The sequence below is a fragment of the Lactuca serriola genome, chromosome 9 (genome assembly GCF_051521515.1).
Source record: "Lactuca serriola cultivar US96UC23 chromosome 9, Lser_US96UC23_V15, whole genome shotgun sequence".
Taxonomy (NCBI): domain Eukaryota; kingdom Viridiplantae; phylum Streptophyta; class Magnoliopsida; order Asterales; family Asteraceae; genus Lactuca; species Lactuca serriola.
The window spans coordinates 26953338-26969692 of record NC_136416.1 but is presented as its reverse complement, the minus strand read 5'-3'; the positions used below and the strand labels follow the sequence as shown (position 1 = coordinate 26969692).

Below are 16355 nucleotides of genomic sequence, written 5' to 3'. Positions count from 1 at the left end.
TCTTTGTTATGTTTGACATATAGTGTAGTGGCATCAAAGTTTTGTTCTGATGTTAATGTTATTGCAATTTTATTATTATTGTTTTAGTCATAATGATGTTTCTTTTTAATTTCACATGTTATTAGTAATGAATATGTCTTGAACTCGTGTCACTCCCCATAATTGAATGGGTTTAAAATCATTTAAAATATCGTAACTCATATTTCTTGATTCATATACATCCTCCCGTCCTCATGAGAAAACTAACTTATGTAGAACAAAGAACTTGTACTTGTACACTTGAATGAGATTTGTGATTTTAAAGAGAAATCAAATATCCTTTTTTTAACTCATCTTTTTATTTATTAGATCAAGATAAATGTTAAAATAAAAAAAATATATTATAAAATAAAAAAATTTATTGATTTCATATATCAGATTTTATATGAGTAGCAAAATAAGATAAGTATAAATAAAAAATATGAGGATTTTTTTTTAATTTTCGTAATAGAAAATATTTAGATAATAGAAATAATTTTTAAGTATATTATTTTATGATTTTGAATTTTAATTATGTAGCAAATCAAAAGCTGTTAAAAAATAACAAATCAAAAGTTATAAACTGTTTTTGAAAATACTAATCGCATGCCTAAATAGGGTGAGAAATGTCAAATTAGGGAGAATGTTACTTTGACCGATTCAAATTTTCAACACATTTTCATTGTTTTGTTTTTGCTTTTATTTTATACATTTCTTTTTATTTTTATTCCATACTAGGTTATAACCCGTAGAAACCATAGTTAGTATATTTAAAATTTTTATATTGATACAAAAAATAATATATGTCAAAAAAAACCCAAAATATTGTCGATCGTAAGTAATTATGAATTAATTTGTTAAGTAAAAATAAATATAATAATGTTATTAGGATATGATTTTATATTTCAAAATTTGAATTGAATTTTGATTTGTTAACAAAAAAAAAAATAATAATAATAAAAATCATAAAAAAATGTCACGTGTCAAAGAGACATTTTAAAAAACTAACACATGTCATTTTTAGGTTTCATTTATTAGAAAAAAAAAAGACAGATATTAATTTCAATTGTTGATCATAAACTATTATATTTTTAATTTTATTATAGATTAATTATTGTTTTATCTTACATACTTATAAAGTTTGCATTTTCCCTTGATTGTCATGCATTTGAAACCCCCCACAATAATTTGCTAAAACCTCATGCATTTGAAACCGCCAAACCTTTTCACCTTCTTAATAATTAATCATACATAATCAATGGTAATTCATATGAGATAATAATTTGCTAAAACCTCATGCATTTGTATGGTATTAGAACATGTTTGAGTTTTTGGGTTTTAGACTTTAGTAAATGGGTAATCCGTTTGATACGTTGGATTTGAAGCTATTTTATTCGAATTACCTAAAACAAGAGATAAATTAATAATATATGCTCATGCATGTTTTGTACAATCCCCAATCAAAATACAATATATCATGATCTTACAATTAAATGTTTTTTATTCCATTTTTGGTTTTATAACAAAAGTTTGTTTACATGGCGAAGAAAGAAAACTTGAAGATGAATATTTAGGTTGGATGTTTATATAAGATTTGATTTAAATATATAATATAGATATAAATACACAAATGTGTATCAAATACAGCTCATCACAAATTTAATGTTATAAACTACAATAAAACTCAAAGTGGTTTTCCAAATATAATGTTTATAGTATAATATAATATATTAGAAGAATACAATATATAGTAGACGAATCCCACATGTTGTGCAGAAATTTAGTTGCATATATAATATATTATAATTATATTTCATTTAAAATATGTTAGGGTTATTTGGTTATTACATTGTTGTATTAGGCACTATAGTCTCATATATTTTGAATGACTCTTACAAAAATGATATCTGTAATTTGAATATAACGTAATATCTTATGATGTTTATTGAATGATATTATCTTCGATTGAGCACTATTTAGTTGGAATCAACTTTATTATAGTTAAAAATTTTGGCTCCGTTTTTTCTTTTCATTAGTTCTAGAATATGATTTTTTATATTAAGTTAAAATATGTCACTATCTTAAAATAGATTGAGAATGAGATTTTTTATATTTACTTAAAATACGGCACCATTTTCTATTCAATAGTAAACTAACAAAAGTCATTAAATATGTATTTTTATGAGGTTCAACATAAATAGACGACCACAAATGAGAATCCATATCTAATCAATCATCAACTAATTACATTAGATATTACTGTGTACATAAAAATTATATTTAAAATTTTAAACTAATAGTAAAAAAATTTCATTATTTATTATGATAAAAAAAATCTATAAATCAAAAAATATACATGTTATTTAATCGCATACAAGTTTTATGTATGGCTTATTCACAATACATTAAACCATATATAACCATATTAACTAAATAATTATCCCAATGCGCAACGCGCGGGCATTCGCCTAGTAATATATAAACATAACATTAAACTTGATAGATGAGAGGCCATATCAATGCAGTCTTAGAATATTTTATTGATAAAAATAAAATTTTAATTTACTTAGATTATTATATCTTAAATTATATGAATATTCACAAAAGGAATACATAATATTCTAAAATATAAGTATTTAACACTTTTTTGGTATTTGTCAAAAAAAAAATTATATCTAAAATATGGATAGTTCGGATTCGGACATATAAAAATTGCTTACTTTTTATTCAGACCTAATACTGTTAATAAATCTCTTTCGACCCGAGACTTGTTTGGAACCATCAATTTTACAATAAAATGGTAGCTTTTATGCTCGTATAACATAATGTGTTTCAACTACGATAACCTTTTTTATAAGGTTTTCCAATGTTTTTTCTACATTTTGGAAACGTTTTTCAGATTTCATAGTTCGGAATGCTTTATTTCAAACAAAGTTCTAACTTATGTGACATGTGGTGTGGTAGAAATGTTAAGTCTCAAACTTTACGAGTCATGGCAATGAGCTCATGAATTTTTTAAAGCATCAATTTTTCATATAATTTAATATATATATATATATATATATATATATATATATATATATATATATATATATTCTACTATTACTCAATCATAATGATCAACTTGAACCTATAAAAAAAGAATTTAGATTTACCAAATAGCATGTTGCCTAGCAACATTAAAAGTTGTATATCAAAAATATATTGCTCAATCAATAAGATAAGGGTTCGTGTCTTGTTTGAAACTGAAATATGTGGACTTAGGTGCAGATTTAGAAGTGAGTAAGTTAGCCATTGAAAAAACATAATTATATATTTATATTAAGTATACCAAGCTTACACAACTGTTATATCAATAAACTTCTAATAAAATCACAATCGTTTATGCCATAACGTGACATGGTGTGGCTTACCCTGCTTTGGCTTGTTTCATTCTTAACATCATCATCATAAAAGTCTTCATGATAGGGAGCCAAATCTTGTGGCCAATGCATGCCTTTTATGGGAAGGTTGTTGAACTCAATATTATTCTTCCTCTTGTACAGGAAAATTAACCTTATCACACTCCAATTGATCTTCTTGCAACGATCTTTTCGATCATTTCTTGAAGCGTTTGGATAAAATACATGAAAGACACTTGCATGCATCATTATGTACTAGCTACAATGTTTGCATCTTCCGTGGCGTCGTAAACGAAAATCAATAGGTTTGAACCTATCTGCTGATGGTGGCACTTGAACCTATACTTTTTCTTTTATCCACTAATGGAACTTCAGTCCTTACTCTTGAGTCATAAACTTCACTTTTATCAGAGACTATTTCACCTTTCTAAATTGGGTTGCAATCTTAACCGACGATAAGGTATTTACTTTGGTCACATTAACAGACTGAATGACCACGTTCTAATGACCTTCTATTGCATAGTGCAATAAACTAGACTCTTGTTTCTATAAGTTAAACATTAACAAGAAGGAAAACTTCATTCATGTTCTAATGTGGTACAATCACATCATAGTAGGTAGCATTTCTAGCTACTGGTTGCTCAGCCCTAACGAAGGTTGCATTACTTATGTTGATCCCTTTGATCGTCTCCTTCTTCAATCTCACATTTACCAACTAAAATCATTTATTACATGGGACATTGTTCTCTAAACCAATTACCTCACTTCACAAATTTATATTACTTGGACTCAATGACCACTAAGGTCTGAATCAGAAACTATTTTCCTAGTCATCACTATATTGATGGTAATAACGGAAACAAACAAAACATACTCAACTACCAGTGCCTAAGCAACCTTGCGTCTCTTCCTGATCCAAGTATGATTCATGTGCTTCTGGTAGTACATGCCTATACTATCATTAGCACATATGAAAACCATAAAACAAATTAGCATATATGTATGTGTCCAAATGGGAACATGCAATAAATTTTCCTAGACTCCACTAGGATTTCAACCTCTTTATTAAGTGCTCTAATAACAACCATGTGTTTTACCAAACATGTACTAGAAACTATAAGATTCCTCTTCAAAGATTCTTTTCGCTCATATGCTTGATCTAGCATATCTTAGCTTTTTTCTTGCTTCTCTTTGAACTCTACTTCCAAATATGTGTTCCTTCTAGAATAGTCCCTAGTCTGTAAGGTATACTATGTCTTAATTCATTATAGTGGTATTGAGAGAACACTCTTCAACTATTTGTACCACCTGTTGACATATGTAAGGCCCCATACATAGCGTCATATCTCGTTACTTCGCCATTCTTTGCTTTATAGGAGTAAACCCTAAAAGTCTACTTCTCAGTTGCGTGTCTTTCATGTTTACTGCATAGGAGTCAATTCTAGGTAGTCTACATTTTTGTTATTGTTGGATTAGGGTGTCTAAGCCAATAACTAAATTGGTATATTCTTGATATAAAAGCACAATCCTTTTTGGGTTGCCCTCAAAACTAGCAACTAAGAAAAATTCATTTGGAGAAAGAGGATAATTTACTAATATATTATATATTTAATATATTAGTTAGAAATATTTACAATTAATTTAGAATTAATCAAAAATTAATTGGAATTAATTTCGGGTTAATTATAATTAATTAGAAGTAGAGGGAGTAAGCTGTAATTATTCAATAGTTGAACAAGATAGGAATTCTAGAACCCTCATTGCATGGCTGGTTTTTCCTAGGGCATTAGGGTTTTAAGAATGTTGCTTATTGATAATTAAGAAGTTGGATTATTGTCATATTTAAGATATTATTTCCTTATCAGCTATAAATAGGACCCTAAGGCCTCTAGTTTTCTTCCACTCTTCCAAGTCTTCAAGAGGGCTGAATTTTTCCTCCCTTCCCCTCTCTCCTCTTGTGTTCTTGTTGCTAGGGTTTAGGTATAAACCATTAGAGCCATCATCTCTTTGGTGCTAAGTTTTTCAAGCTCTACAACTACAAGGATTTGTGTGGTTTGTTTATAATAACAAATCAAAAGGTATGTAACTCTATACTTTGTATTTTTCGAATTACATTAGGGTTATGCTTGGTGTAGTTGTTCACTATACGTTGCTATCAAGGTGTATGACATAGATCTTTTATAGGATGCATGTACCCTATTAACTATTAATTGTTTTCCGCATTGTCAAATTTTGTTTCCTACAAAACTCATTAGTGGTATCAGAGCTTTGGCTTATCAAACATTGATTGCACATGAGATGAACGAACTAAACCTTGTTTTTGCAAAAAGATTGTTCTCACGATGTGACAATGCTTCTGTCACGGCGTAAGAATCTATTTTCCATATTTTCGGTTATTATCTTCCTAATCTGACTTATGATATTATTTTTGGTAATTATCCTGAATTAATTCTACTTGATTCTGAATTTCGAATATCTTGTGTGATAATTAATAAAACCTAAATATTAGGATATATCCTTAATTGATAATTTTAAATTATATAAATTAAATTGAATTATCTCTTATGAATTGAATAATTAATTTAATTATAAGAATAATTAAAGGATAATAATGAATTCATCTAGGTTTAAATTAATTAATTCACTATAAGATAATTTAGATAATTAATGTTTGAACCTCCTATATTGAAAAGATTTAAAATACACTTTATACTATATATGATTAAATATTTGATATATAATATGTATAAGACAAGTTAGTCAATCGTTGGTAGGCCTCATTCACGAAGTCATACCATAAGGGGGTATAAGAAAACCCCTATAAAATGACCGTTGAATAAGTGTCTATTCTCACTCACAACTTCCTTGCGTGGTGGAGGATCGTTAGCCGAACAGGTTGATAGGACATAACCTCTTAAAAGTGTGATGTTATTAAAGTACTAAAACATTTTATACAAATCCTAACTCTAGTTACTTTAGGATAAAATGTGAAATGTATGCTAATCGATGAAAACAAATATCACTCTTTATATGTCGTTAGTGGAGCTTGCGTAGTTAACCGACAAACTAATTTGTAACTATACAGATGATTGATGGAAAAATTGAAAATCGTCATTGTTATTGAAGCGAGTGTGGTTTACCGGCATATTAATTTGAGATGATAAATTACATCGATGTTGTCAAGCGGGTTTGCATGGTTATTCACATCTCATTTGTAATCCTTGGTGTAACACTCCAAATCGGGTATGACCTTGTAGCCCTTGAAGTATTTCAATATATCATATGAGACCCTTAAGTACGCTTAGCGTACTTGGCAAGGAGGATCACTGAGGGGCAGCACGTACATTGGGCGTACGTGTCGGATGTTCAAACCCTAAAATCCGGACTTGAGACCTATATAAACACCTTTAACTCTTCAGAGCCTCACCCTTAACAGCCTTCTTTAACTTCAAACGTCTCTAAAAACCCTAATATCATTTGTGAGTACATTTTGAGCTTTGAGAGTCCATTTTGTGGTCCTTTTAGTGTTCATCCAAGAAGAAGAAGTTGTCAAGGAAGCTTGGAGTGTCATTTGGCTTCAAGAATCTGCATATTGTCGACCTTGAGGAGCTTCTGGAGGTATAAAGCTTGCACCTTTCCACTTAAATCACTAGATCTAGCTAGGGTTTTCTATTTTTGTCCCTTTGGTTGAATTAGGACCTCCTCTTGTGAGTTAAGCAACTCCAGAGGATGGAAATGTCATATATGAGGTCCTTTGGTCCTTTTGCATAGGGATGAGCATAACCGGGTATCCGCCTATTTTAGCTGGAACTGGAACCGCTCCCAGAACCGGTGGTTCTGAAATTATTGGTATTGGAACCAGAACCGCTTACACCGGTTCCTAGAAATTTGGAACCGCTCCCGGAACCGCCAGGACCGGTTTCGGGTACCCGACTTTTTAAATATTAAAGTTTTTTATTTTATACATGTCCCATTGAAATAAGCAATAGGAGTCCAGGATATAAACTAAACAATTAAAAAAAACTTGATCTTAAAACAGCAACAAGTGGAATTTAACAAGTCAGCAACAAACTACAAAACAACAAAACATAAATAGTCTCAAAACAGCAAAACAACACAAAACAGCAGCAATGGTGTCGCGCAATCCCTTCATACCCTGATGCCAATTACAAAACCCTTAAGGCGAACTGCATAATATGCATCCAGAGCTTTTTTTAGCTTTCCCTGCCTCTTTTATGGTCTTATTTGGCATCTTAACTTGTGGGAAAAGATACATTGCACCTTCTGCTTTGTTGCAGGTAACACCCTCTAAGCCGTTCAGTGCATCTTCCAATGTCTGTAGTTTCAATATGTGAAGGAAAAAGAAATTAAGAACTATCAAGAAACTAAGAATTGCAAATAAATTAACAATTGAATTAACTAACTGACCTTTGCACCCCTCTCTTCATATCATCAATACTATTTCATATTCACTAAAAGATAATACCTTTAGACATTGACTGAAAATAAACCCAGGGAATATCCTTGTCACCATATCCCATTGAACAAGCAACTTTCTTAAAAGAGCGAAACTGCTTTTCAGGGACATAAATGTTTTCCTGATAAACCTGCATAATGTACATGAATGGTGAATGTCACCCTACTTAATCATGCTTTTACTAAAATTCCAATAAAAGTCCGGGGGGATTCTTGTAACATTATTTATCTCATCTACTAGAAGAACACAACCTTCTTTCTTGCAGAACTCAACAATGTCTCGTTGGTTCTCTTCAGCAAGAACCTACACATATTTAGAAAGAAAAAAACTTGAAATTAATTATCATAACATAGAGAAAACACATTTATCAGTGTTTAAAAACTAATATAGATTTACCTGGGCATTTGGGTTTCCTGGATTAATGAAAAAAAGGGCTCTAACAGTAATACCCTTTTGTCTAGCAGTTTCCAGTTGCTTCTTCAGTTCAAAGACCTCAACTCCCCACCATGTTGCTTCATCAAGATAATAAGGAACCTGAAAATTCATTATGCATTGCCCTATTATCTTTCTTGTATCCAAAACATTTTCAAAAAAGATATAGTGCATTTCCTTAAACCCTTAAACTGCATTTCCTGTCTTACCCCTGTGACTATATGAACCATTAGCTCTACCAGGAATTTGATCAAGAAACCGCCATGCTCATTCTATGGAATCAGCACTGTAAGTTTAATATATGCAAATTAGTATACTTGAATGCATATATTGATTAAAAAGATGGAAATTTTTCTATAAATATACTCATTATTAATGATTTCCCCGATATATACATCCCTGACATGCTTATTTAATACGGTTTTTAGTGAATCCAGTTCATTACATTACCCGAGCCAGAGATACAATTTCACCACATACAGCATACTCACATTTCAAGACTTGGAAATAAAGGGAAAAAATAGTACAAAGGACATTCTAGCTAACCTTTCCTTTTTGGTGTTATAGAAACAGTAAAAGGGACTAAATCGACTTGAACTTAAAACCCCTGGATTAATCTTCGAAATCAAAAATAAAAATTAAACAGTTATCTTGTACCGAACTCCGATTAAGGCGTTAAGATTTAAACTGCATAAAGCTCAAGTAATCAAACTAAAACAAACAAGATCAAGCGATGAACAAAGTGAAAAACATAAATGAGAAGCAATGAAATGACCTTTGGGTTGAGGGAATCGACAGTAAGAGGCGGTGTTGACTTGTCGGATGCCGTGGATGTGTCAGAAGGAAGAGATGTGAAGAATCGAGCAAGCCTAGTAGAAGTATAGTACTGATTTGATGAAGAAGATGATTGATGATGGGGATTGAGCAGGTTCTGGTTAAATATAGAGATGCAATAATCAAAATTTCAAGTAATCGATGAACTGACCTTGAAGATAAATATAGAGTTGTCTTTGTAGATTGAACCATCGATTGAGCAGGTAAGGCCAACGATTGAACAGGAAGTTGCGATGGAACGAGACTGAGAGTAGAAGTGTAGAACGAGAGTGAAGACTGAAGAGTTCAAGGTCGGCGTTTTTTTAGAATGAAAACCCTAGAAGTAGAAACACTTAGACCTAAAAGTAAATAAAGTTATTATTTTTTTAAAAGAAAATCACCATTATATAAATTAAAAATATATTTAATTTTATTTAGAAAATGCGGGTACCTGCCGGTACCTGTTCTAGATAACGGCGGTTCTGGGTACCCAGTATTGGAACCGGAACCGGCGGTAATCCAGCGGGTAGCGGTTTTGAAAAAAATAAGAATTGGACCCAGAACCGCTTTAGGCAGTTCCAAAACTTTGAGAACAGGAACCGGAACCGCTTAAGGCAGTTCCAGTTCTAGAACTGGCGATTCCGAGGCAGTTCCAGTTCCGAAAGCAGGTACCCGCTATTTCTGCTCATCCCTACTTTTGCAACATAAAAATGGAGTCTTGGTGGGTATTTTGACCTCATGCATGGGTTAAGAACCTTAGAAAGGTCTTAATGTGGGTATTGGGAGCATATGAGGCATGCATGGGCATAAAGTTGCCAACTTTATGCCCTAGGTCGTCTTAATAAGCTTAGATCTGACTTTTGGACGTAAAAGAATCACGTATTAAGCACTTAATGGAAAAAGTGATTAATATGTTAGTACGTTGGGCGTAAGTCTTTAAGCCCCAGTACGCTACCCGTACCAGGGAGGTACACTAAGCGTACGCATCGCAGATGGGCTTGAATCTGTTTTGGGACTTGATCTGTTGGGCCTCATTTGGTTATTGGACCTTGTTGCATTTTAGGAATATTGGGCCATTAATGATATGGTAGGGCCTTATTGGGCCAAGAGGCCCATTAATGATTTTTGTACATGGACTTTGGGCCCATTAACAAAGAAAGGATATTAGGGCCTTCATGGAAGGACTTGGGGTTTGGGTTTTCCCCTTTTATTATGTGATGTCCTAACATGGGTTAATATTATTATTCAGCACGGGAGGTTACGAACAGTTAGGAGAGTAGTTTTGGATTCTTCGGACATATGTGAGTCTCCTCACCATACCAATGAGTCTAAGGCACCAAGGCCGGCCCATTTCTTGATATGTAGTGTCCTACTTGAAATTGTATTATTTGGCATGATAGTTGGTATGAGCTAGGAAGTATGATAGTAGTATGTGTGGTTTGTTTGTATGGAAGACCATGGGAGAGCCCATGGCACTTGGATGTAAGACCATGAGGAGTACCCATGGCTTTCCTATCAAAGACCATGGGAGAGCCCATGACGCTTAGGTGTAAGACCATGTGGGGAGCCCATGGCATCGTGGGGTAAGACCTTGGGGACGAGCCCACAGCATCCTTATATGTTGTATGCATGGCTTATGTGATATGTATAGTTGTTTTAGCTAGTATGATACTGTTGGATTAGGTGTCTAAGCCCATAACTATAATTGGTATGTACTTGAATTGATAGCAGCACAGTCCTTTTGGGTTGCCCTCAAACCTAGCAATCAGACAAGGAAATTATGAAAGGAGAGATATTAATTTATTATAAGATTAATAAATTAATATAAATGAATTTATTAATATGTTAAAAGATTAATATATTAATAAGAAATCATTTTGTTTAATTAATTGTTAGCCAGAAATTAATTAGAATTAATTTTGGGGTTAAAAGAATTGATTATAAGGTGCAGGGACTAGTTTGCAATTATCTAATAGTTGAGTGGAAGGCTCTAGAAACCCCTTGGATAAGGGTGGACGAAATCTCTAGGGGAAACCCTAATAATTTCGTCCATAGGGGCTTGGATAAGGCCCTTGGGTTTGCTTAGGCCCTAAGCAAAGGATAACTAGGGTTTCCCCTAAACCCTAGATCCCTCAGCTATATAAGGAGCCTCCTGGTTCATGTTTTGGTCACTCTTTTCTTGTGAAGAAACCCTAAGGGCCGAAATTTTGCATACTCCCTCTCCCCTCTCTCCTCTACTTTCCTTCTTGCTAGTTTGGGTGTGATTCCATTAGAGGCATTACACTTGTGGTGCTAAGCTTCCAAGAAGATCAAGATCAAGATCAAGGGAATTATCAATTGTTTACTATAACAATTGAAAGGTATGTAATTACTAAACCCTAGTTTGTTAATTTTGAAATTAGCCTCTCTCCTCTAGGGTTCTTGTTTTGCAATTCAAAGTTGTATGTTCAATAGTTAAAACATAGATCCAAAGTAGGTTGCATGTGAACTTAGGAATTGTTTTCTAGTTTATTTGTTTTACCTAAAACCCATCAATGGTATCAGAGCCATTGTTTGTTTTAAATTGAATTGCTATAATTGTTGAATTGCAAATTAGGGTTTATAGCTATTAAACCCTAAAGGCCATTTTTCGATTTCTAGGGTTTTGGATCAAAGGGTTTTCGAAAACCCTAGCCTCCAAAGAGCCCTAATCGAAATTAGGGTTAGGGTTTTGAAAACCCTAGCCTCCTCCCTTGTAAATTTCGAAATTACTAGATATTTTAGGGTTTCTTGCTTTGGATAATTGTTACTTTATTAGATTAATTGGATAATTATCATTTACCCTAAATTTTCGAAATCTAGACGGATAAGGATTAGGATTAAATTAATTGATTAATTTGATTGGATAATCCTTACAAGATTTAATAAATTAATTAAAAGTTAATTAATAGATAAATATTAAATCTAATTAATTGGTTTATTTAAATTTTAAATTTAATAGTTTAAATTTCGAAATTTATATAAACCCTTGGAGTTTTAAAATGTTTTAAAACACACCTTGTATATATATATATTATAATTAAAAGTTAAATATTATATATGTATAAGAATATGGTCAGTCAAATCGCTAGTATGCCTCATTCACGAAGCTAGTCTATAAGGGGGTATAAGGAAACTGCCTATAAAATGGTAGTTGAATGGGTGTCCACTCTCACACACCGCTTCCTTGATTAGTGGAGGGTCGTTAGCGGAATGGATTTGATAGGACAACTACCTCTCATTAAAAGTATAATGCTATTAAATAAAGTACTAGAACATTATTTTTTTAAAAAAATCCCAACTCTAGTTACTTTAGGAAAAATGTGAAAAGTATGCTAATCCATGAAATTGCACATTATGCTTTATTGGTCGTTAGTGGAGCATGTGTGGTTTACCGGCACACTAAAAGGCACTGATAAAGAGTAGTAATGGGTATCTTATAATTATCATTTTGATGGAGCGTGTGTGGTTTACCGGCACATCAATAGTCAATGATAAAGACAATAAGGTTACCAAGCACATTTGCATGGTTATTCACATCTAGTTTGTGATCCTCGGTATCCCAGTCACAAATAGTAGAGCATAATCCGAGATTAAAACATGTCATTAAATAGTTTTAATGTATCTCAAAAGAATTAGGAATTTCACTTCGTTTTTTTTGTCTAATGGTGGAATTGGTGAATCGTCATTCACCTACCTTTATGAGATTTGAACTTGGATCTCGGCATCCCATTTCTAAGTTTTAAATCGTCATAGTTGGGTCCTAACCTTGATATGATATCTTTGGGTTATTATATTGAGGTGTCTTGGAATCTAACTAAAACTATCTTTCTTTTCAGATGTCTACTCCTGGAAACACTTCTGCTTCATCATCCTCCAGCCACAACTTCTCTCTACTAAACATCTGCTCCAAAGTCGTTATGGATGGCTCCAACTATAACAATTGGATGCGTAACATCAAGATGGCGCTTAGATTCGAGGACAAAGAGTATGTCCTTGAAAAGGAGCTCAAAGAACTTGATGAGTCAAAAGCCACCTCCTGAGAGTATGCTGCCTACAAGAAACACTGTGATGATGCTACCAAAGTAGCATGCATCATGTTGCAACCATGTCCCCAGAATTGCAGAGGTACTATGAGGACTACTGGCCTTTTGAGATGAACAAGGACCTTATGGAAAAGTACCATAAGCGAGCTCGTCAAGAAAAGTTTTAGGTAGTCAAGTCACTCATGGCTTGCAAGATGAAAGAGGGGGAATCGGTTGTATCTCATGTGCAAAGAATGCAACGCTACATAGAGCGTTTGGTCAAGCTCAACATTCACTTCGATGAGGAATTGGCCATAGACATGGTCTTGAACTCATTGCCTGATTGTTATGGTCAGTTTATTTTAACTTACCATTTGAACAACACTGAGCAGACATTGGCCCAATTGCACAACTTGTTGCAGACAGCTGAGGCAGGGATGAAGGGTAAAAGTATACCCTCCACACCTGCAAGTTCCCCTGTCTTGGCCATTGGACAGGGAAAGGGGAAGAAGAGGAAAGGTCCTCCCAAGCAAAACTGGAAGAGCAAGGCTCAAGCTGTGTCATCTAGTAATGGCCCAAAGGCTAAGCCCAATGGTTCCACTCCCCATGTTTCTGATCCAAAAGAGGCCGTTTGCTTTTACTGCAATCAAAAGGGACATTGGAAGAGATCTTGCCCACAATATCTGCAAGATATCAAGGATGACAAAGTGAATCCATCCTCGGCAGGTATTTACACTATTTCATCTAAAAACTCATTATCTCCTCGTTCATGGGTCCTTGATACACGATGTGGTTTTCACATCTGTTCTGATTTGCAAGGGCTAAGGGAAAGTGAGGAGATAGAGCATGGAAGGATAAACTTGATCATGGGGAACAGAAAGTCTTCACCAGTGACCAAGATCAGAGTTTATCAACTATTGCTTAGTAATGATGTTAGATTAGACTTAATAAATTGTTGCTATTCGTCTGAGATGACGAGAAACATTATTTCATTTCATGCATTGTTCAGACAAGGTTTTAAATATTCTTTTAATGATTTGAATAGTTCAATTTCTGTTTATAAGAATGGTGTTTTTGTGTTTGAAGCTTTACCTTGTGATGGTGTGTATGAAACAGTGACTTGTGTTGATAGCTTAGGAAATAGTGTACTTAATATTGACTTGTCTAATAGTGTAGACAAGGCATGCTTGTGGCATTGTCGTCTTGGACACATTAACAAGAAACGCCACTACTAGAAAACAGACCTTTAATGACGCGCTTTTTACGACACGCACTGATTAATGATACGCAAAAGGACGTGCCCTTAAAATAGTGTTATCTCTCCAAAAAATTTAAGGATTTACGTCATGCATTGTTGCGTGCCCTTAATTTAGTGTCTCAAGAAAAAAAATACAAACATAGAGGGCGCTTTATCTTAAACGCGCGTCGTCTGTACCTGTCGCTTTATAATATTAATGAAACGCGCTTTTAGTAGACAAGGGGGGAAACGAAATCCCCAAAATTTTGAAAACCCGCCTCGTTTTTTCTATCTTCTATCTATCTTTCATCCTTGCAATCCACTCTCCCTCTCTGATACTCTCTCCTCTAGATCTCCCTTCATTCTCTACCTCCTGTCTCTCTGTAAACCCTAAGCCATCGCCACCTCCCTTCTCTTTAGCACGTGCTAGGGTTTTATTTTCTTTCAAGCTTCCGCTTCTCTCATTTTCTCTCAACCCAGTACGTGTGAGGGTTCGAAATAACTGAGCGAATTCAAACAATCAATCTTCCATTTCAACTTCTTTCAACTATGGATCATCGGGTATTTTTCAAATTCCTTTTCCAGTTTTGTTCACTTTCGAAGTTGGAATGGGACCCGTTCTTTTCTATTTCAATACTCTCGATCTCAACCAACTTTTCTTCTTCCACTTCGTCTTCTTCTACTTCTTCTAACAATGGTGGTTCCTGCTCAGGGGTAACCTCGGCAATATTCAATTTAAAAACCCCAAATAAGTCGAATTTTTAGGTATAGGGTTCTTTATCTGGAAGCACAACGCCATCTGCAATTGATTCAGCTAATCTGAGCTCACAGGTACATGTTATAGTCAACAATTCGCCATCATCATCTTTGTATTTTATCAAAATAGAATTTGAAGCCATATGCCCGTTAGTGTCATGCCTATTGACCATTTTATAACTCATTCATATAACGAATTCATATAATGTCAGTGTGTAAAAGAGAATATAAACTCATTTATGTATGTACGTACTCTTTGAGTGATCAATTGCACATACATGTATTCTTTGAGACCATGTAGTACTGAAATCAGAGAATGATGAACTTATATCTTTATGCATTTTGCTGGTTTAGCTCTCAAGAATGGAAGGCACAATTGAACATACCTGCAACAGATACCCATTACAGGATAGAGGTACATATGGTGTAAAACAATCTTCTTCATTTTTTTTCCTGTGATGCATTTGCATACCTCATATACCTTGTATTATCTCATTTTCTTATAAAGATATTTCCTTCAATTCTAACACTCTTTCGTCCCCCCCCCCCCCTATTTCCTTCGATTCTAACACTCTTTTTTTTTCAAAGATACCCGTTACAGGACAAAGGAATTGACTGGAATGATGCTAACAATTGGGTTGTAGAGGTTCAGAACATGCTTAAGAAATATGCACATAAAGTGTTTGTAGAAATGCCAAAGAGACAAAAAAAAGTGGTGAAACTGTTAAAACTATGGTGGAAGCACGTGTGGAGGTGGAAGCACTTCTTCTGAGGTGGAAGCACGTGTGGAGTTGTCAAGTGTGAAAAGTGGGGAGACTTCTGCAGAGAGAAAAGTTTTGGCTCCTGGTGTAGCGATTGGTGAATGTTTATGGGAAGGTGACCTGCAGCTCATCATCTCTTCTTTAGTGTCTGTTATGGGAATGTTCAGAAGGTATGTCTGCCAAGTTGTTTGTTTTAAATTCTTAATGATGAGAAATTTATCAAGATTTATACGGGTCTGTTTGGTTGGATGGAATGGAATGATTACATTGTATTGTCATGGTATTTGTATATTTGGATATAGTATTTATTCACAGTTTAAAAAAAATAAATTATAGTATTGAGTTTATTTCCACTTTAGATATTAATGAATGAAATTTTTTGAATTTATTATTTATAGTAGTAAAAGAATAACAAAA

General features: G+C 33.6%; 1 protein-coding gene across 1 annotated transcript; it reads right to left on the bottom strand.

The window, feature by feature from the left end:
- Nucleotides 1–7596: 7596 nt before the first annotated feature.
- LOC145075464 (alanine aminotransferase 2, mitochondrial-like) lies at nucleotides 7597–15350 on the bottom strand. The gene is made up of 9 exons (XM_079021704.1): nucleotides 15213–15350; nucleotides 15072–15125; nucleotides 9104–9259; nucleotides 8538–8600; nucleotides 8293–8430; nucleotides 8116–8199; nucleotides 7906–8026; nucleotides 7848–7861; nucleotides 7597–7755 (listed from the first exon to the last, which is right to left on the bottom strand). Exons 1-9 carry the CDS (start codon nucleotides 15348–15350, stop codon nucleotides 7597–7599), a joined length of 927 nt encoding a protein of 308 aa, XP_078877830.1.
- Between the last annotated feature and the right edge of the window lie 1005 nt (nucleotides 15351–16355).

Bases quoted from the DNA above. Each gene is read 5' to 3' on its own strand.
- LOC145075464 (XM_079021704.1), bottom strand. From the start codon at position 15,350: ATGGTCAATAGGCATGACACTAACGGGCATATGGCTTCAAATTCTATT. The intron at 8,200-8,292 runs GTAAATCTATAT...AAATATGTGTAG, and splicing joins CAGGAAACCCAAATGCCCAG to GTTCTTGCTGAAGAGAACCA. The intron at 8,027-8,115 runs GTTACAAGAATC...TACATTATGCAG, and splicing joins TAGTAGATGAGATAAATAAT to GTTTATCAGGAAAACATTTA.